General features: G+C 40.1%; 2 protein-coding genes and 1 long non-coding RNA gene across 3 annotated transcripts in view; 1 reads left to right on the top strand and 2 right to left on the bottom strand.

The window, feature by feature from the left end:
- Positions 1–23,371, bottom strand: part of LOC138912018 (uncharacterized) — an 84,733-nt gene that overhangs the window by 10,277 nt on the left and 51,085 nt on the right. The gene's annotated exons all lie outside the window — the stretch shown is intronic.
- On the bottom strand, positions 633–1,135 carry LOC138911898 (uncharacterized). Its single transcript, XR_011417530.1, has 2 exons — positions 879–1,135; positions 633–821 (listed from the first exon to the last, which is right to left on the bottom strand). It is a non-coding gene; the product is annotated as an uncharacterized lncRNA (long non-coding RNA).
- Positions 2,146–4,678, top strand: LOC108067600 (cell division cycle 7-related protein kinase). The gene has a single exon (XM_017156705.3). It carries the CDS (start codon positions 2,448–2,450, stop codon positions 4,419–4,421), a length of 1,974 nt encoding a protein of 657 aa, XP_017012194.2. The 5' UTR covers positions 2,146–2,447; the 3' UTR covers positions 4,422–4,678.

Below are 23,371 nucleotides of genomic sequence, written 5' to 3'. Positions count from 1 at the left end.
AATTTGCAGTTTGCCACCGAACGAGTGTCTAACCTGGATGCCGGCGAAAGTCCTTCGCCCTCTGCTCCCCCTAGCCATCAAGGCTAATCCCAACTGACTTGGCTGGAAAAGTTTCCGTTTGGCGCTTGCCACAACGGAAGGCGCCAAGGAAATTCGGTCAAAGGGAGTTTCGCTTGATGAAGAAGTTGTTGTCGGTAGGCGATGGGATTCACACCCCCCTGAATTCACCATTCAGTGGGCGGAAGTAGGGGAAGTAGGGGAAGTAGGGGAAGCAGCCAAGTGTTGTTCTGCATTGTGTTTTGGCCATTCGAGAATTCCCGGGGCCAACGCCGAATCTCCGACTCTCCAACTCTCTTTGGGCCCGGGCGCAATTGACAATAGTTTTGCACAAACTTCGAAAAGGCCAGTTGCACTTGACTGCCGGCAATGAATAAACAGGAGGTTCTGGGGCCGGAAAAGCGTGGGTCGAAGAGCGAGGAAAATCCAAAGGAAAACAGCGACGAGGAAAGCATTGGGTAATTGTAATTCCTGCTCTTAAATGCCAGTTAACCAGTTTGCCTTGTTGGGCAATTACTTCGGGCCAGGCGCAGTACCTTCTACTGTTCCCAAAACTTTCGTAATGACTGAAGACATTCAATTCCCATTTATATTTTCGACAGCCAAATGACTTTCTAAAGAGTCCATTTTAGCTGCCAACGCCGCAATTGATTTACACAAATTTAATCGGCAGTGAGTACACTGGTAAAACCAACTTTATCCAGTCTGGTCAAACTTAATATGACTCTTACATAAGGGCGAATTACAACCCTCTACTATGATGGCTAAAAAAATAATTATTTTAGCATAGTACTTTCAATGATATGTTCTTAAAAACTCACCAAGCAAAAAAAGAACGTTTGGAAGGCTCATGTTGTTTTGACTGATATGTGCTAAAGATTGCGGTTTATACACGATTTTTATGCAAAATAAAACCGCAAAATTTTCAATTTTTACGCTAATTAAAGAATTGTTTTACTCTTCACGCAGTCACAACTACTTAGATGACCAAAGGTTAATGTTTATAAAGATAAAATAAATAAAATTACCAAGAGCTTAGCATGTATGTTAATAGATCCGGAAATGCTGCAGATCTTAAAATTGGCTTATATATTAATTTGATGTGGCTTTTATAGATGAAATTCATTAGTTCTAGAAAGTGTTACATTTTATAGTTATAATCCATTAGTTAAGTGTGAATTGTACGAAAATATCACGATAATGACAACCCTACCTATAACTTTAATTGTAATAGCTAAAAAAATAACTAAAAAATGAATAAAAATTTATTTTTAATGAAAAAATAATGGCATAGAAAAAACAATTTTTGGCATTGACTCTTGTAAAATATTTTAATAAAACAAAATTATATATATATAATTGGCCAAACTTTTGTTTTGGTAACGTAAAATGATATAGGTACCATAAAACCTTGTTGTTGAAAATGTGTAGCAGGTAAAAAGTAGAAGGGGATTTTAGGATAGATCTATAGTGTTATAAAGGGGGAGGGGATCTAGAGGTAGTTTAGTTACGTCCACAATGTCAGCTGTTGCCGCGGGAAAACTTCGAGCATCAAGTGAAAAACAAGTGGACAGGCAGCTGATGTTGACACCGTCTTTTTTCGGATGGGCGAAATTTCGACTAGAGGGGGTGGACATTTTTAGGGTCGAGCTCTGCAACGGTAAATTGCATGCACCAAAACAGCAACAAAAACGACGGCGAGGAATAGTCGCCGCTAGGTGGCGACACCGTACAGGCAATCAAACTCAACAAAGGCAACATCTGGTATAGGTTTCCGAGGAACTTTTTCCATATAAACCTGGGTATATATGAAGTGGGGGAATGCCGAAATATGAACAGGTTGTAAGGGAGTCGTGTGCCATAAATATATGAGACTGGAAATGTTGGAGGTGTGTAAAGAACCCGTATGGGTAAATTTCTTAAAGTTTCCAACGAGTTTTTAATTATTGACATTCAAAGCGTGTTTTTTACATAGATCTCTTTATTTATTTAAAAGTTTATAATTAGCTAAAAGTATTAAAAGATTTATTCAACATCCGTAGGCCTTAGAAACTTTTAGGCAAACTAATATATTTCACTATATCAAGAGCATTGCTATAGTTGTCAAAATATGATTCGAAAAAAACACAAATACATAGTCTCTATTTAGTAACTGGTAATTTTTCTAGCACAAAATTCGAACACAAACACCCCCGAATTCATTCGAAATTATTGTGTTTACACCGCGGTTAACCGCGCCAGGTTGAAACCGCTTGACCCCGGAAACAGACCTAGAAATTAAAGCTCAAACCTTTTAGAAAAGTTGAAAAAAAGAAGAAATTGGGTACTGTTTGTTAAGCCTAGGCTGTTGATGGGTGGCGCAACTATTTACTTAAATTCCCATTAAGAAAATGGACAGGAAGGACACACATCATCATCGCCATCAGCAGACGTCGACCAAATCCCTTTACGCCATTAGAATGGGAGCCTTGGAAAAATCTGCGACCAATATGAGCGGAGTACTCGCGAATGCAGAATCAGCCAGACTGAGCTCCGCGACTAGTTATCACCAAAATCGGTATTATAACGACAGGCAGGGTATTGTGGCTTCAGGGATTCAGACCTCCGTCTCGGGGATTCATCATCATTTTCAGCAACAGCACGTCCTAACTCAACAGGCGCCCAAGGCCACGGTCGATCTCAATGAGAAACTGGCCAAAATCAACCGTCAAAATGCCCTGAAAGAATTATCCGCCATACAGGCAAAAAATATGCAATCCGTCGATAAGAACGAAGAGGCCTTGAAGGAGTTGCAGGAGAGCATTCCGGAAATACACAAAATCTTCGATGTGCATTGCCGCATCGGAAGTGGAACCTTCAGCACAGTTCTCCTGGGAACCCTGCAGCGTGAACGATGTCTTGTGGAAACCCAGAGAAGGCGCTTTGCCATTAAACACCATAACCCCACCAATCATCCTGAGAGGATCCTCAGGGAGTTGGAGTGCATGTTTCGCATTGGCGGAGTGGACAATGTCATTGGAATTAATTGCTGCATCAGGTACAATGAGAACGTGGCCTTTGTCATGCCCTATATGACCCATGACCGATTCCACGACATCTACAGGAGTCTGAGTCTCCAAGAGGTTCGCGACTATTTGCGGAACCTGCTCATTGCCCTGCGGCATGTCCATAAATACAATGTAATTCACCGGGACGTCAAGCCGAGCAACATTCTGTATAACCGAAGAACTGGAAAGTTTTTACTCTGCGACTTCGGTTTGGCTCAACGGATCGCCGACGATGGCAGTGTCATACAGACCAATGACCTCTGTTCCAAGGAGGCCTTCAGTTTCCTGCGGGACATGGAAAGCGGCAGGAACCTTATGCTGACAGATGGCAACTCAGCTCAGGCCGAGGCCGAGGACTACATGACCAGTCGAAGGATGCGGGCTCTGGGTGGCGGAGGTGGTGTTGATCATGCCCTGCCAGGACCTCCAAGTCTTCAGAGACTGCGGGAACAGGCTGGTGGACAACTGACCAAAAGAGATGTGGCCAATCAGAGGGCCGACACCATGCGGTTGCTCAATCGCCTGCGGTCGATGAACCCGAGTGCGGATCCCAATAACTACGTGGTTTCCACGAACACCTCGAAGAAGGAAATGCACGCCTCTCGAGCCGGAACACCGGGCTATAGGCCACCAGAGGTGCTGCTCCGATATCCCCAGCAATCCACGGCGGTGGACATCTGGGCTGCTGGCGTTATAATGCTCTCGCTTCTCTCGGCTCTACACCCATTCTTCAAGGCTCCCCACGATTGCGGTGCTCTGGCGGAAATAATCAATTTGTTTGGGGATATGCCAGTGCGAAAAACAGCCTTCATGCTGGATAGACTGATTTTGCTGGCCCAAAAGGTGAACACACTGGATTTACGGCGGGTGTGCATGAGATTTCGGCATGCCGATTTTTTTCTGGCCCCCGAAATGCACCGCAAGTATCGAAAGCCAGATGGCAGCATCGAAATGTGCCGAAGTTGTGAGCAGCCCACCTTTAATTGCCTATGCAGCAACAGTGGGCACAATTTGGAGAGGTACGATGGGCTGGATATATTTCCCGCCAACGCCTACGATTTGCTGTCCCGCCTTCTGGAAGTTAATCCCCAGAAGCGCATAACCGCCGAGGAGGCCTTGAAGCATCCGTTCTTCAGCGATCAACACCGGATTGCGCCAGGCATGCCGCTCCATCAGCAGCAGCACATTTTGCAGCACCAGCAGCAGTTGAGGTCCAGGGAAACCCTTCCGTCGGCTGCAGCCCGAACCCTGAAGGCATTCGTAGCCTATCCCATTGAACTGGGCACCACAGCCCCACAGGCAGCGGGTAACATCTGATTCCTAACCGCTGATATTTGTTGTACATGCGTAGGCATGCTCGGACTTCCTGAGTTTCGTTTTGAGTCCTGGCCACCACAAGAGGTGCAAGGACACCTTCACATCGGCCAGTTGTGGGCACCAAAAATTATACTGTGCACAAACCGAAGCAAAGGAAAAATTAAAAATGTGGGCGATGGAAAATGTTCACGAAATTTACATCGGAAATATAATGTATATTTATGTTTTTGTTGATTTTAAATTAATTAAGGCACCTACATCGCTTGTGGTATCTTTCTTTTTCAATTATTTTTCGGGGCCGCATTGTTTTGATTGTTTCCTTTTATACAATTTATTCTGCTCTCTCGCAAACTGAGACAATCAACAATTGATTACTCTTAATAAAGGTATTAAGCGTTTGTTTCGAAGTTTATTTTCGTTCAAAGTAATAAAGCTTTTAAAATTGTTTCTTTTATTGGATCAAATATTTATTCAGCGGTTTTTGTTATTTTTTAAAATAAATAATAGAATTGTATAATTTTTTAAATTCTTTTATTTCTTACATAACTAATAGAGCATTTCCAGAGCGTAATCTAATTCTCAAAAATGTATTTGTTTTTTCAATTATTCCCATTAATTTTTTGTTTTTACAACCCTTGCCTCCTTCGATTTCTGCTTCACAATTCAATTCAATTCTGACAATCAGGTTTCCTTTTTTTAATATTTTACCCAACAGCCATTTTCTCAATTGGTTTTTGTGAGACCTGCCCAGAGGAATATTTTGCTCTGTGCCTTATCAATTTGCATTATTGACGCTTACAACAAATTTTATTTTGTTGTCGCACACAAAAAGGTTATGGGCATTCCTTCTTTCGGGTGAATAATTTTTTCGATTTGGCATTTGTTTTTGTCTGTCGGCGGCAAAAAATTCATGGCTCACTGCGAATTATGTTGACAATTTCATTCTGTGCCCCAGAAAGAAAATCAGATTTCTATCTGCAAATATGTGTGTGTAAAAGGAGAAATTTTCGGCTACTGGCAAGTCACCAAGAAAGAAAGTTCCAGCTGTCTACGCTGCAAAATAGTTTATTAAAAAGTCCTCCCTCCCCCCCTTTTATTTTATCAGAGTGAAAAATTGTTGCGCCCAAAAGCATGCAGTAGTTTTTCATGCCAAATACATATTCAGCATATTTCATTGCATGCTTAAAGGCCGCAGGCTAAATAGTCTGGTCCAAAACAATTGTTTAACAGAGATTACAAAAATCCTACAAATAAATATTTATTCACGTAGTTTCATAAATAACAATTTTTTTTAAGCAGATAAACTGAGTTTTTTAATAAACTGTAATTCGGTTTAACTCGCAAAACAGTCTTTACCGGACTGACCAACATCTTCCGGCCTTTAGTTTCCACTGTTTCATCATTCCACGGACAGAAGGCACAAAAGGCTTTTAGGCGCTTCGTTAGGGATCAACATGGCCAACGCGTTTGGCCAATAACAACTGCGCCACGGCAGTCACACCCACATACTGAAACGCGCACTGCCACACCTATTCTTAAACTGAGGAACATAAGTACGCTGAAAGAAAATACTTTTTAAGCCACTAAATATGTTAAGGGGTTAAAGCCGAAACTGAATTACCTATATTTACCAATTTATTTTGTTTTAATTCGTTGGCGGCTTAATTGTATACAATTGATTTTAAGAATATAAATAAATTACAATAATAGTGGTAAGCGATAAAAGTTTTACAAGGCATAATAACTTTCACTAAAATTTAGAAATTAAAATGTTGATGAGTAGAATTTGTCAGAACAAAAATTTATAATATGCGTAAAAATCAGACAAATTTACCTAAAAAAATTCATAAAAACGAAAATATTGTTACATGAATTCAACATTGCATCAATAAGATTATAATTAAATTGATACTTTCAAAAGTATTAAATTGAACCTTTCAGTATAGAAATGAAACTAAAAAACATTTACTTTATAATATTTCATATAAAATTATTCACTGAGTATAGAACTTGTATTATTTAATATTAGGTCAATACCACTTTATTATTGTTAATCTGGTATATTTTAAATACAATGTTTAACATTTTCGATTTTTTTTTGGGTGTTGGTAAGCAAAATAAATATTTCATTAAGAGCAGGCTATCAATGACTTATTGTTCTCATTAAAAATGATAGCTCAGAATGTATGTTTATTTCTTGCTGTGTATTATCCCACTCAAAGATACACCTCACACGCCGCGCTGGCAAACACTGAGCTCGGGATCCCTGCGGAGTCATAAACATTTCTAGCGCTGCACCGTCCGCTCGACCACAAAAGCCGCGTGCGCAACTCACCGGACACAATGCGGCTTATCAACACGGCAAAAAGGAGGAAAAGCGGAAAGGGTAAAAGGGGAAGAGCAGGATGGAAATGGCCGAGAATGGCGGAAAACTAAAGAGACAGCTCCTATGGCTCTCCTGTTGCAGCCGGCTCCTCGCATCCCGTTTAGCGCTTTATGGCACATGATAGATTAGTCTGGCCACAGGTGTAACCAGTGCGGCTTTTTCGGTGGCTCCTGCTGGCTTCTCTGCTGTCCGGCCTGCAATCCCCCCTCCGGAATCCCACCCCGAAACCCACTACCACTACTACATCGGGCTTCCCAGCGATGGCGGAGCACGTAATTAAGTAATTAGAGGAGGCAGCCTGTAAAAGCTGCCTGGGATGATGTGTTGGATTTAAATTGTTGCAGTCGCTCAAAGTGAATACTTTACGGCCAGAGGCGTTTTTTTAGATATTCCGAAAAAGGGGTTTCTAATCGCAATTGAAGAGCTGGCGTTTAGTCCTCTTCTAAAGTCTTGATGGCATTTACAGTTAAGTTGATTACAGTTATTACATTTGCGAAAGTATTCAAGTCTCACGTTTATAATACAATTACAATTGTTGATACAAATTAAACAATATCTATTACCCCAAGCTATTTCAAAACAAGAATGGAAGCTAACTTCGCCTCTTCGAAAAGTGTTCAAGTTTCAAGTTTTTAATATAGTAAATTATAATTTTTTAATAAATTAATTTTTTTTTACTTTTGTTGACACAAATTAAACAATATCTATTATGCGCGGATCCACGGGGTGATATGGGTGATATATCACCCCCCACTCGGGTGAAAAATCAAAGGAATTTTGATATTCAAAAAGAAAGCAAAAAAAAAAAGTTTTGATATCACCTCCACAAGAAAATCCTATATCTGCCACTGCTATCTATTACCCCAAGGAATTTAACACAAGAAAGAAAGCTAGCTTCGGCATGTCAAGACTAAAATAGCGTTGCAACTAATTTAAAGAAAATTATATTACAGAAACCATATGAACTCGGAAAATGATTACATAAAAAGACTCATAGTTCCTATGACAGCTATGTGATTTGTTTGAGCAGTTTTTTAAATAACATTATTTTGTGCATATTATCCATTATTTTTGTTTTAATTTTTCTATCAAACGATAAGTTAGATCATTTACTAATCCCATTTTACTTACTTACTTTTTTAATTTTGCTTTTGGAAAAGTTTCATCCCGGAGCTTTAAGATTAAGTGTCTAGTTTCCGAACAAACGGACGAAAACGGACAGACTGTTGATGAAGAATATAAATAAATCTTGTAGTCGGAAACGACTCCTTCACTGGGTTGCAAATTAAATCATAAAATATTAATTAAGCTATTACATTTTTTCATTTAGTCAGTAGATTAAATTTAACAACTAAATAATTCCTTTACTCATATAAAAGTGGGCATCTATTGTCTTATTTGTATCCTCCTTGCATTTCCACTCTTTCAACTGCTTCCTTCCCTGTGTGAGTGCTGTTGATATTTTTTTCAATTTAGATGAATGTGGGATTTTATTTATTTACTTATTTCCATCTCTGACTATACTCCTTTCAGCTGTAATGTAGGCAACACTTTAAAGGCGAAAAATGGAAAGCAAATACCGCAGGGTGCAATGTCCTGGAACCGCAAGCTCCGTTTGACTGTTGACTTCGTTCCAGGGGCTAGTGCTGCTGGTTTGCGCCACCCCTCTAAAAGCCCCACCCCTGCATCACCATTCATCTGTCTCAGTGGCGCATTTCTGCTGTCAGTTGAATGTTTGTTTGTCCGCCTGTCGCGCATTGTTTGTTTTCCGCATGCGTTGCACACGTCCACCTATCCCCGTCTCTTTTCCAATGACATCACTGCCGCACCACCACTCACTGAGCCACCTACTCCCCTTCAGAAGTGGGCGGGAAGGTGCTGAAAATGGAGCCACATCGATGATGATGATGATGCTAGAGCCAGAGCCAACAGCTGCTGACATCCTACGCTCGTGTCGGGTCACTAAATGAAGAATGATGGACACAGGGCGGGACAAAGATGGCACTCCTCGTGGTGCAAGCGAGACGGCTAGAGCGTAGAGGGAGACGGCGAACGGGGATTCCCTGAATATTTTGTCATCTTCAAATGGGATTTATGCTGCAAGGCACACGGCACACGACGGTGTCATTGTCATTCACCACGGTCAGCATTTCTTCTTGGCACTCCTTCAACTTTAAAGTTAATTGGAAATTTTTAGCAATTTCCCTGGTTCTCCACCTACGATTTGCCTTGGTTGTTGTTGCCGGCCAATCGTGAAATTTGCTGTACAAAATATGGATTTATGTCAGCAGCAATAACAACAAGAGCAAAGACCGTGAGTCACAACAATGTCATGCTAGCCCCATAGCTGTCATTTTTCGCGCCCTTTTACACGACTAAAAAATAAAATCGATTGGGTGATATGGATCAATTCATTTAATGGAATAATAGGTCAATCAATGTATTTAACAATAAAGCATCTCTGACTTATGTCTTTTTTGGATTTACTACATGTAAATATTAATCATTTTTAACAATAGGAAAATTTTAGTTGGATTTAATAGGGATATATTCTCTATGTTAGTCCATGGCAATTAAAAATTAAATCCCTATCAGTAAATAACTCATTACAGTAAAGTTTTCGCCGAGTGTACTGCTCTTCATGGTTGTCAGCTGCTGGCTGTTGGCAATGCATCACTGATTATGAAAAGCTTGCTAAAAGCTGGACTCATGATATATTGCTTTTGTTGTTGGCCCTCGCCGTGTTGCACGTTGCTGCCGTTGCTGCTGCTATTTTGCGGTATCATTGCCGCTGATGCGACTGCCAGATGTTAACGGCATTCTATTGCCATCATCGCACGTAAGCGACACGACACAATAATGAAGTTTTATGCTTTGCCACCTGCAATACATATATCACACACACCCATCAACCTTTCGAGGGGGGCGATGAGCATTAAAAAAAAACGGGGTGGGGCATAAAGAGAGACACCAGCAACAACACCTGCAATCAACTGAAAACGCTGGCGATTTCTCTTGACTTTTATATGTGCACGATAAGAACGAGCATGTGAAGGAGCTGAGCTGTCTGGGAGTTCGTTAAGGGAAACGTCATCAATAATACCTGCAACCGGTCAGAAGGATAGTGTATCCAAAGAGGAAGCACGGCCAAAGACAGGAAGATTTTTACAGATAATGAGAAATAATAACCTGTGGGTGTAGCTGGTTCTTAAAGTCCCTCAGATGTATTTATGACAGTTTCAAGAGAGTTTTCGTTTAATTGCTGCGGTAAAGGTGAATGCCATATTGGCTGCTTGGTAATATTGCAAATTTAACAGGAAAGGAAGTTACCTTCGGCCAGGCGAAGTTTATATACCCTTGCAGGTTTCGGCTCGTTCCGACATATGTACTACCTGCAATAGAAAGAAGACTTTTAGGAAAGCTTCATCGCGATAGCTTTAAAACTGAGAGACTAGTTCGCATAGAAACGGACAGACTGACAGACGGACATGACTAGATCGACTCGTCTAGTGATGCTGATCAAGAATATATATACTTTATGGGGTCGGAAACGTCTCCTTCACTGCGTTGCAAATATCTTACTGAAATTACAATACCCTCTGCAAGGGTATTAAAAAGGAAACGTAATATGTCTGAAAACCTACAGTTACTACTGTAATATATTTTTAAGAAAAAATAATATACCTTGTAGACACATTTGAAAATATCAACATCAACTCTTCAAATTTGACACATTAAATTTCAACTTTTATCAAAAAAATAATGCAATAACATCGTAAACTGTCATTAAATGATTACGAAATCACTCTTAATAAATTTCCCAAACTTGATCATACCATTAAGGTCACTAGAGAGTTAATTTCCCAACCATTATTAACTATTAACCCACATAACCTTCTCGGAGTCCGTTCATAAATTAAACAATTGTGCTCAGCCACACCCAATTCAATCCTCAATCCTCCGAACGACTCACCTGAAAAGGTGTGAGCTGACATGACGTCAGGTGGCATTAATGGCAGCAGAAACAACAGCAAGCCGCGCTAAGCCAGAAACTTCAGGTGACAAGTGACAAGATTAATTAACTGGCTGTGGCAGACGAAAAAAAAATAATAAAGAACGAAACGAAATGAAACGAGGACAGCAGGACAATGAAACATAACTGAACATGGCCATGAAACAGTTGTGAAATCACAAAACTGTCCGAGGATACTCAGGACAAACACACTCGCGTTTCCCCGTTGCCACGTCACATTCCGGGACTCTGGCTCGAGGACGGCCACACACAACATACAACATACAACCGGATCCGGAGTCAGACAATCCCTGCGCCTAAATGACAATGGCAAAAGTTGCCGCTGCCAGGTTTCGTTTTCCTAATTTTAATTAGCCGCAACAGGAGACCACAACAAGTTGGGGAAAAGCGCTTTGCCTATGGGATCTATTATTTGATACCCATTGATGGGATAACATATTACTTTCATAAACCTTTATTTAATACCTTAATACCTTACATATTAAGCGAAGTAGTTTAAATACAATGTCTTAAGTCTTGATTTAAAATATTTAACTAATTCAAGATACTGAGTAGTTATTCTTAACTTAGCTCTTCAAAAATGTATCAATGCATTTCAAATTATTATATGTTTAACTTATAGTTTCATAAAAACCCTCGATTAACTCACAAATGACTGCAAAAATGCTAATAAATATTTATAATTAGAAGCATATTTTATACAGGTCTACAAGCCTTCCGAAACTCCTCCTAAATTATACACAATCAAGGGTATCTGGGGCGAAAGTGTCCCCGCATTTGTTGCCACATGGGTTTGCCGTGGAGTAAGTGCTGCTGCAGGTGCGTGTAGCATTTATGAACTCGTTACACGTAATTAGGGTCAGTGTGTCCCTCCCGTTACGCGTTACCTCAACCTCCATCTATGCCCCCGTCTCTCTCAACTTATTCCTATCTCCCTCCCAGGATCTCCTTGTGTTTGTGTTTCGTGCGCGGAGTGACAATTAATTACTGAACTGCAGTTGGGATGAACGGACAGTTGGGCCTATTGAAATATAAAACCGCTTTTTTTGGGCGCCGCCAAACTCATAAAGCTTCTTTTGGTTTGAATTTAATTATGAGAGACTACACTTTGAGAAACTGAATTTATAATTTGCTTGCAAAAATACGTAAAACATTTTATTCTTACTTTTCTGCGTTATTTAAAGGCAGTTATGGAATTGTAATACAAATTATAACTAAAAGACATATGTGAAAATAAAAATGCGATTCGTTGTGTAAGTAAAGAGCCTTTTAAGCTTTTATCGTAAGGAATATAAAATTCAAAATAATTAGTTTTCTTTTTAAATTTAAAAAATATTGTTTCCATTCAAATTGCTTTAATATTTTTTTAATATATTGCTTAGCGTGGAGTTCGGTTGAAAGTACAAAATATCTTAATCGTTAAATGAAAGAATTTAATATTTTTTTTTCCTGTGCAAGGGGGAAGCACATGTAAATTAGAGGGAGTTCAGGTGCCACGCCCCGCCAACGAGCCAACTATTTATTATGAGAATTTCATGCATGTTGAGTGGGTGTGTCGCAGCCCTCTTGGCCACCTTAATTGGTAGTGGCCGGTCGGTTTTAATTAGTTTTCGCAACGCTTGAAGCCTGCTCCTGTTCGCCGTTACTGTTCCCTGTTCCTGTTCCTGTTCCCGATCCCGTTCCCGTTCCATGCGTGAATTATTATGCCCAGCGTAATATATTTTATAAAACGTCGACTCCTGGCTGCGAGGAAAATTATGCAACAGCGAATATTTAAGCCACACTGTAGCCGTCGATGCCGCCAAACTTAATTGAGTTGCATGTGGTACTCGCAACTCCCTATTTTCCACAGTCCATCCCTCCTCCAGTTTTCCCGTATGGTTTTCGTTTTCGGGCTATGGATCTCGGCCCCGTTTGATTCAGTTGACCAACAGCAAGTTAAGCCGTTAATAAAGCGAACCAACGCAACAACGTCCTCGAACCGGGCTCATTTGTCAATTGTGCCGGCCTGGTTTTTGGCTCTAATTACATGGCCACCAATGGTTTATTGTTTGGGAAAAAATTTGCATTGCATGGGAACCAAAGTGGAGTTGAAATGGTAGGGGAAAATGTTTGTAAATAGGTTCTAAAACGTAGGACAGGGAATAAAAATTGAGCTGTTTAGGATATGAAGGATATTTCACCGTTTTATTTCTTTGGTAACATTTAGTACATTTCGGAATTTGTTTTTGAAAATTATTCAATATTTTGTTTATATATTGTTTAACAATACTTATTTTGGATAGTGAAGATTTGTAATAATTAAGAATCTAATGTGAGTTCATACTGTTAGATTATTTGCAGTACAATTTTTAAATGTCTATTCTAAAAAGATATCTTCAATTTTATAAAATGCAAATGTAATACTTTTCTCTTCTAAGGTAAAATTTGAATAGTTCATAAGAACCAGATGCTAACTCAGGGAGTGACTTAAGGTGTGACTTAGACAGAAATGGAGCCAACTTGCAATGTCAAAGGTGAGAAGAACACATGACTACAGAAGCCTTTATTTGGACTGAAAATCTAGGAATTGTATCCCAAGCCATGGAAGCGTTAAGCCAAGAACAATCAACAAAAAAAAAAACAAATTACCAAGCAAACTACAAAAAAGTGTTATCCCATTTCCAGGCAAAACAACCGAAATTGTAAAATAACCAACTCATGAAATTTAATGAAATTATTTTGAACTGCAGCCAGACTAGATAGAACTAGAGAAAACTTTCTATGGACAACCCGGGCTCACTTGAGTGTGCATTCAATTAGAAATATTTCCGATGTCAAAATGATGTGGGAAAGTATAGGTATATATTTTACAAACAAATCAAAGACGTAAGGCAAGCGTTTTTCATACGAGTCTTGGACTATTTTAATATGGAAATTGATATGGGGGGAACACTTTGCGTTCTGCTTTTCATTTTCTTTGCTTTGCTTTGCTGCCGAGCTTATTTATGCATGAAGATGACTTTACATTCCATGGCAACGGCAACACTTTTACGGTTGTCCGTTTGCTCATCTGTTTGGTTACGGACGGTTGGACAGTGAAATCCAGAGAGATGTAGGTACGGAGGGGTTGACCTGAACGAGTTGTGTCTGTGAAAAAATATTTATTTGACTACCTTGAAAGAAGACAGCCCGGCGCAGGGCAGACCCTGAAATCCCCCTGCAATTTATAATGCTGCAGCTACACTCAAAAAAATATCTATATTTTCACTTTTCCGAAAATCTTTTTTTAATTGTAAAAGCAAAGATGTATTTTTAGCCTAATCCAATACAAGTTTTAAACTTCATTTCTTTAAATTAGACGTGTGATTTAAGATACCCACTTCACAAATATGTTTAAAAAAGTAAATAACTTTTAACCTTTATTTGTTTTGCGAAGTTATTGATAATTGTATTTCCTTTTTATTTTCCCAACCGTTTTTCCAAGTGTTTTCCCAAGCGTCTTTCCTCTCGAGTATCTGTATCTTTGGGAGCGTTGTCTTGACCTTTTTGTGGTCAAAGTGCACACAAGCATGAACCGAGAGAGGTCTACCTGGAAATGCTTTCCTTCGCGACTCAACCCTCGATGTCTCGCTGTCTGTTTGCCCAGCGCTCGCATAACAGGTTTCCCGGTTTTCATTTGGGTTTTCTTCTCGTCCCCTCATTTTCCGAACTGCTCACTTGATAGATGGTCGGCTGGTCTTAAGCCCCCGCTCTCCGCCATAAATATTGATTAATAATATAGTTTTACATTCGCTGGAATGCACTTTAGGGGCAGCTGTCGGTGGCTATCCTGGGATCATCATCAAAACAACTTCATTGTGCAATTGACTCTCTCGACTGACAATGGAATATCCTGGGCTAAGTAGCTCTTCGGTTCTAGGGTTTTCCGGGGGTTGTTCTATTCACTTACAGGTGTCGTTTCCTTCACACGGTTTCTTGAGGGTCTTCCTTTCTGGCCTACATCTTAATCGGCGGTGATGTGTATTTATTACTCGATTCGGTTGCTAGCCAAATAATTGGCCCTGTCTTGAAGTCTCGTATTGTGGTTTGGCTTCTTAGGGAGTTTTCCGGCCTCGGTTCTAATGCATTTTGAAATGGATCTGGGTTTGCTTCAAGGTGGATTATTTAAGTGACCCTTTTGTTCTTGTTTTATGGTTTCGTAAGCTGGGTTTTCGGAATTTTTTTTAGTTTAGTTTTCAAGAGAGAATATTATAATTGGTGGAATATTAAAGTTGAAATATTAAATGAAGTCATTGAATACTTCCTTAAATAAAAATTAAAAATATAGCTAGAAACAAAACTAAATAATTTTAAAGTATTTAAGCATTTTATAGATCATTTTATGTTATATCTGACCTTAAAGACTTAACTGACTTATAAGAGCCAAAGGGGTAACTAACTAACTAAATAAATGTGAAGTCCTCTGACCGTTTAAAGGGCTGACTCATTGCTGGCCATTACCCAGCCCCCAATTGGACCTTAACCCCTCGCCTTCACCCCCTTTACAGCCCAATTGAGCTGTTCTTGCACCCTTGGCACTAAACAATTAGAGAACTTTTGCAGCCATGCATTAACACAGGGACAACAATTTAAATGAGCTGACTTTTGGGTGAGAAGAAGTGTCTGGGGGAAATCACAAGCTGCTGCTACTGCCAGGCTGAAGTAACAATAAATTAATTAAAACTTTTTAGCCAATTCAATTTGTGTTGTGTTGTCGCCTGTCGCCTGTCTGTCGGCTCCTCTCCTTTCCTCCAGCCTCCATTGCGTTTTTATCTATTTTCCCTTTTTTCCTGTTGCTCTGTCCCTTTGAATTATAAATGCACATAAATTGTTGCGTACTGGCCAGGATTTCTGCTCCTTCTATTCCCATTTTATTGCCCCGTTTTATAAGTCCTTTCCTTCCCCACTCGCCGACACATGAATTTCAAAGTGATCTCGGCATTTAACAGATTTGAATAGCAATCAAAGTTTGTTTATGTGCAAGTTAGTTTCAGATGGAATTAAATTAAATAAAGTATTGCATAATGTAGATGGAAATTCTAGCCGCAAGGGACTAACAAAGGATATGATCAAGTTTTTATTGCGTTATTATATGAGCTAATACATTTTACAAAAAGTTTAAGTGTGTAAGTTCTCGGTAATTTAAATAAATCTTAATGCATAACTACAAGGCTTTAGCTCACAAATTTGAACGTTCCTATTCCGAACCCTTTTTAAAATCATTATTACTGTGCCACCTGAGGAGCCTGCACGTACTCCTATCAAATCCAAAATAAAATTGCCGGGACTTTACAAAAACTCTTAAAAAAGGGTGTGCGGCAAGATTTGTTTGCTTTGCTGTGACATTTTTATTGAATTTTAATTTATGCCTCTTCGAGTGTCGGACGTTCGACAAAAACACACAAAACACATCAAGTATTTATTGTCTCGGCGAAAGAGAGAAAAATCGACGAAAAAGTCAATAACCTGGGCCAGATTTTCCCTCGGATGCTGCGGTAACAAAAACCAATTCCAGCTCTTGAAGCGTGACATCAAATGACATCGAAAAAGAATTTCCATTGGACACGGGACACCCGGACTCTCAGAGAAACCGATTCAACCTCTACCTGGGTGAATCTGGATAGATTATTGACATTCTGTCTCCCGTGGTGCAATAGTTACCTCAGAGTTCATTCCCCCAGAAATCTGAGATTGGAATAGATAGGGAAATTTATTGATACTCAGGGTCAGCACTTCGGATGTCTCGGCTACGAAATTATATTTCTTTTCATTTGTCGGGTAATTATGTAAATTTACAAATCAGAAATTCTATGCAGGGCGTAGGAAAATTCAATTTTCACACTCTGCTGGCCGGCTGAGCAAACATGTGGCATTGGCTAATAACCTAAGCAGCAAGTAAACAAGTGGCAAAAGTCGTTTGTCCTTCCCCTTATTGCTAAATCTCCTCCTTCCTCTTGTATCTCTCAACTAACCAAAACCCAAAGTATGTCCAATGCACTTTATCCTGATCCTGTTGCTGACAAGAGGGAAGGCAAATGCACTAGGAAAAAAATTAACTTATATTCAGGATCATAATTTTGATACCGAATAAAAATACATTTTATAAAATTTACCACATTTTCATTCGAATTTTAAAAATAACAAGAGAGAACGCTATAGTCGGGTTGTTGTCCCGACTATCTAATACCCGTCACTCAGCTAAAGGGAGTGCGAACGCTGTGTCGGGTTGGTGTCCCGACTAATAATCGTAACTCAGCTAAAGGGAGTGCGAGGGAGATAGATATATAATTTTTGATTGCGTATAACTTTTTAATGAATGGTCCGATTTGAAAAATGTCTTCTACATTTCGATAGGTATAAATATACAAAATTGCATTTATACTTCTCGGAAATCTTTAAAGATGTGGGCGCAGGACCCATTTTAAAATCGTTAGTGGGCGATTGTGGGCGTTAGAGGGGGCGTGGCGCTCGGCTAAAATAAACTTGCGCTGCGTAGGAAGCCAAAGAATATGTGTGGGAAATCTCAACCTTCTAGCTTTTGTAGTTTCTGAGATCTCAGCGTTCATACAGACGGACAGACGGACAGACGGACAGACGGACAGACAGACAGACAGACAGACAGACAGACAGACAGACGGACAGACAGACAGACAGACAGACAGACAGACAGACAGACAGACAGACGGACAGACGGACATGGCTAGATCGACTCGGCTAGTGACCCTGATCAAGAATATGTATACTTTATGGGGTCGGAAACGCTTCCTTCTAGCTGTTACATACTTTTGCACGAATCTAGTATACCCTTTTACTCTACGAGTAACGGGTATAAAAATACAAAACATTTAAATTTATTAGTCGCTTTACCTTATAATAGATATTATAAAAAACTTATTTTAGTAAGTAAACGAAATAATCAAACAAAATTGTACTATTATTTCACATTTTTGTTACAGTGCATTGGGAGTCTGAAGCAAAACTCATACGAAAAACTAATAAAGACAAGTGGCAAGTCAGCACCAGCAACAGGACACATAGCTCCCCAGACATCAGCTTCCCTATCCTTCGTACTTGGCCTCCGTTTCCAGCAGTTTTCCCCCTTTTCCCTCAGCTTTTCCCCACCCCGCTCGTGTGGCCAAAGCCTTTGAGCAAACAGATGACTCTCGCCATGTCCCTGGATTTCCCCCATTAGTGCCAAGCGCTAATCGCCATTGTCCACCCTTGTCAAAAAGGACCAGGACTTCCAACTTTCCCCCTTGGCACTCCCCCTACTAACCGCACTGGCTGTCACAAAAATCGCAGCTCGCCGGGAAAAAAACAGCGTGTGTGGAAAATTTATCTCAGTGTGTGGCAAGCTAAAAGCGCAAATAAATAATCAGCAACAGTTGCCAGATAGATCGGAACTTTTTCCCCCAATGATGTGCTATTTTTTTGGGGGCGTTACTTACTAACGCTTCTTGTCCGTCGGTTTGTCACCATCTAATCCGTGTTGCCCCAAGACATTAGCCACCATCCCAAAGAACCGAGCACAATAAATTGCCAAAGATTATTGTCAGCAAGATTGCAGGAGCAACCCTCGCATTTGTCACACTTCTTATGTGGGTGTAATCTCTGCGTTGCATGCGGCAGCCCAACTTAAACTATATATTGAAACAGATGTAAATCGGCGATAGGCGGGCAATGGAACCACTTAAGGAAAGCCAATCGACCATGAGTGGCCATCGAAGGGATATATACATTTTGTATGGCTTCGCTAATTGTTTCCAGGGCACTGGAAACCCCATAATTGAATGAACGCCAAACGCAAAACCAACCGAAGTTCTATTGATTATTCGTGAGAAATCAAAGCAAGTTGGCATTTCGATATGAAATATTGGTGGTGGAAATGCTCCGAAAAATGCACAAGAGATTATATTTCATGATAGGATCGTGGAAAATATTATAAATATGATGTATGCCCCTTGCGATTGTATTTGTACTCAAAGTTATAAGCATGAGCACAAAATTATTTATAAGATTACACTGTTGTACGCTTGCATCTATAAGCATTAAACTCATTATTTCAACTTAAAAGCCATCAAACTATCAAAACCAAACCAAAATCCTTCACTCCGCTTCCACTTAAGCAATCTTTTCAAATATTCCAGCCGGAAAAATAATGTTCAGCTCATGCAGACGAAAAGTTTACGCCCTTAATACATATCATATTGTCCAGGAAAACTTTTTGCCGTTCCTTCCCTTAAAAAGTTCGGCTACTCTGGCAACTTTCGTTTAACATAAAATTGCGGGCCAAACGCAAACACAGTCGGCTAATGTATTGCCTCCGGATCACAGGCCCCGAAGCTGACCATTGGATATTGGCCAAACCCCAAATTTTACCACACTCTCCACCCACAAGTAGTTGCAACTTTTAATTGCGCTCACGGATTTGCCGGCGAAACTCTGCACAAGACAATGGATAAAGCTGAGGCCCTCGGCTCAACTTCAACCCTAACTTCGACTGCGCGTAGACAAAACTACTAAATGTCAAAAGTGTCAAAATTTCTTGGAATTATGTCTAGCTAACATCAGAAGTTGCCCGGGAAAAGTGCGCCATGTTGCTGTTGCTAGCCGGCAAAAGTTGCGGTGGAAGGGGCACTGAGAGAAAAAGAAACACAATTAATAAATATAATAAGTAATGACTGATAGAATATTGTATTTATTTTGTTTTAAAATATTTTATATTTTTTGTACTCCCTAGACCAAACTATTTTGAATTTTTTTCAGTGCTTTTTCTGTTGCTATTTTGGCGTTGCTGCCGTTGAGTTGTGAGCTCACAAGCCACATGTTTCTGCTCGTAACATTTTCGACACATTAACAGACTCTGGCAGGAGAACAGGGTCGAAATCGGGAAACACCACGGTATATGGCACATATAGCATATAGCGCATATGCCAGGTAGAACGGCGTCGTCTTGGATATTTAGCCCGCACGAAAGCGGGAGTTTCGGAGGGTTTTTGTGTGGCGCAGAGACGCTTGTGCTAGTTGGCCATGCGATATGTGAAATTGAGAACAGTAATGACGTTGTCAACAGGCAACATTGCTGGCGGGTTGGCTGAGACAGCAGCAGCAGCAGAAGCAGCGGCAACAGCACCGCAGCAACAGCAACACATCACATCGCATCACGTACGTAGACCAGAGCCAAGAACAAAAGTCGGGGCCCAAAGCGAATGGAGAATGGTAAATGGTAGATGGCAATGGCAACTGACAACTTGCCTGCTTTTGGCTGGCTTTCTGCAACTGCCGGCCGTTTCAATTATCCGCAGCGAATCGCATACGAACAAGAAGCCAACTTTAAAGCCGGGCTTATGACGAAATAAAATGTGGCCAGCAACAGGCTGGTTGCTGTTGCAACATTGCGGCAAGAACGGCTCTATCGAAGTGTGTCAATGGGAAAAGTCTGTCTGTAAAATATTATCACTGTTTCAGTGAAATGAAGTCAGGCGGTTACAGTTTATAAATTTAAATGATACTTTTGCAGTTTCATAAAATTAAAATGCGTTTATAGTTCATCTTTTGAATATTCTTAAGGCAGGTAATTTAGTTTTGGAATCCGGAAATCAAAATATAATAAATACAAAATTATGTTTTATTGTTTTTGGGTAAATCTTGATGCTATAATATCTACACCAGCAACCATCACTGCACATGCACACTTTACCATAAACCCAAACCAAAAACCCCCTGTTATTCAGTAATTTTCCCCAAAAGAGAGTTCGTTATTTTAATTTACGCCAGCAACACGTACAGCAGCAACATTGAGAAGCAGCAACCCTCCACCAGCAACATGTGCGTACCCACCGGCAACATTCAGCGAGAGTGGGTGTGGGTGGCGGTCGTCTTTTCTTTTCTTAATTTTTGTAACATTTTGTAAATGCGGCAATAAACGCCACGGGCAACACCGAAAACGAGACACCTACGGTGCGGCAGCGAAGCAATTACAGGGAGAAAAGAAAGGGGGAACACTGAATACTGCGGACCAGGTTTGTTTAGTTTAGGCCAGGCCAGGCCAAAAATACAAAAAATACAGAAAAAAAGAAGTCGAGCTGGGACGCATTGAAAGCGAAGCTTTAAGAACCAGCGGGAGATGCGAGAGAAAGATGACTCGAAGACGGAGTTCGAAGTAGAGAACTGGGTGCGACTTGCAACAGTAGACGCCTGTGGTATACTATATGGTGCATGGCAGTGGGGGAAACCTGTTCCACAAATACACGAGCGGGTCCCTCGGGGGGAGCACAAGACTTTTTAGTGACGACACAAACGAGTTTGGGTTTTCGGAGGGGCAGATATGGGGCTCTAAAGTAAACTTCACACTGCCTTCGCCTTCTTATTGTTATGTTTTATAATATTTTAGAGACAAAAGACAGAAACGCAGACTTTCGGAGTTTTGGTTAAGGAGTTGCAGTGGCTGCACTGAGGGAAATCATTGAAATTGTTTAAATTGTTTTAAGAGTTTTAAATTCAATTTGATAGAAGGCGGCTTCTATCAATCAAGGAATGTTGTGAAAATTGTTCTTTAAAATCATATTTCGATAAAAATTCTGGGAGTCACTTTTAAACTCTTGAAAAAGGCTGTTCACCATTTCCAGAAAATATCCTTGATTAAAAAGCGATTTTATCGCAGTGCAGAGTCGTTGAAGTCCGAGTCTCTGAGGCGACACTTTAGTTATTTTCCACTTCTTGCTGCACTCCACTTCACTTTTCAAAGGCCGCATTAAAATGCGTGATAAAAACGAGCCCATGAGCCACATGAGTTGGATGAAAATGATGACGCCCAAGGAGAGGATGATGATGATGATGATGATGACGATGGGCATGATGAAGAAGGTGGGAAGATGGAGGAGTATGATGATAATTCTCGTACTGATGAGGCTGAAGTTTCCCCGAGGCTGCTGCAACTGGTTGGATGCAGCGATGTCAGGATTGTTGTGGGTGCAGCATATATAAAACATTTTACATGTGATGTGTGCCCAGCTCCTTCCCCGACTTTTCCCCGCCCCCACCATTTTCCTCTGGTCTCCGCGTGGGCGTGTTCCCTGGGCAATTGTTGAGCTTGAGCCTGAATCCGACGCTGAATCGGAATCTGGCGTTGGCGGGTTAATGTCAGTGTCGGGTTTTGGGTTCAGGTTCCTGACTCCTATCTGCCAGCCATCTCGTGCAGTTTGGCTCGCTCGAAAGGTTAAGTAGTTGGGACAGACGACGCCGTCAACTCTTTCCCCCTGCCTTGTTTTACTCTTGACTTGTACACGGCTGAAAATGTAACCTTATGTAACAAATTTAATATATGCTATAAATATTTTTGATTTCCTTTTTAATAAGTCAAGCTTAAACAACATTTTAAAAATTAATGACCTAATTTGCTACAAAAACTATCATAAAAATACTAATAAATATACATTTTAATTTAAAATAAATTTAAATATTTAATTTTGAACCGTATACAGCTTAACACTTATTAATTTTTTTATTCCCACTAGTTAGAAAAAAATATAAAATACTTCTTAAAGATCATAATTATAAACCTATTTGCCTTTCTCTTTAAATATTTTATGTAAGTGTATTTTGCTTAGCCTTGAATCAACACTGCAGGCTCTTTTGGCCAGAAGTTAGCTCAAGATCTGGCTGTTGCTTTTATGTTTTATGTGTAATTATTAGATTGCATTTTAATGCTGGATGCTTGAGCGCGTAGTAGCCAAAGGGTTTGACCTTTTGTAGAGCAAACAAACATGTAGGCAGCCTCCAGTTTTCAGTTTCTCCCCCTTGGAAAAGCAGTCCGTGGTATCTGTATCTTCGTATCCGTATCTTTTGTATATGCATCTGTATCTAATCTAGCGTGTCGACCAGAAATGAGAGACAAAGCTCGAAAAACGTTCCACGTATCTGCTGAAAAGGAGAGTAAACTTGCTGGCAAACGGTGAATAAATAAAATACCAAGTCACAATTTGGTTTCAGCTGTCTACCCGTCCCTTTTCCGCCCTCCTATGCATCTCTTTCTCCTTTTAAAGTTTGACCGTTTGCTGGTTTTTGGTTCAAAAGAAAATGTGGTCTGGATAAAAAAACGTGAGGCAAATGGTAGCAGCCAGGGCAAACAAACAAACAAAAGATACGGATACAAAGATACAGCTAACACAGATACAACACACACACACTTACACAGATGACGGGGCAAAAGCGCGCGTAAAGAGCATTCGAAAAAGCCAGGGAAATAACAATAACAACAAATCCAAACCAACAACAGGTACAAAAGGTACAGTCACAAATGACGTCGGCGGTTGACGCCGGCAACGCCGTCGACGCAGGCAGAGGGGCTTAACATTCAGTTAACAGACAGGTAAATATAACAGAATTAAAAAATGTACTGTAATTATACATTGGTGAATACAAATAAAATAATTGGCAAAACGGGACTTGAATGTTACAAACATTTTTCTTTCACAAATAGTATAACTTAAATTTATTAAAATAATAATT

The sequence above is a fragment of the Drosophila takahashii genome, chromosome 2L (genome assembly GCF_030179915.1).
Source record: "Drosophila takahashii strain IR98-3 E-12201 chromosome 2L, DtakHiC1v2, whole genome shotgun sequence".
In the NCBI taxonomy this organism is placed as follows: Eukaryota; Metazoa; Arthropoda; class Insecta; order Diptera; family Drosophilidae; genus Drosophila; species Drosophila takahashii.
This window is presented reverse-complemented; position numbering and strand designations above follow the sequence as displayed.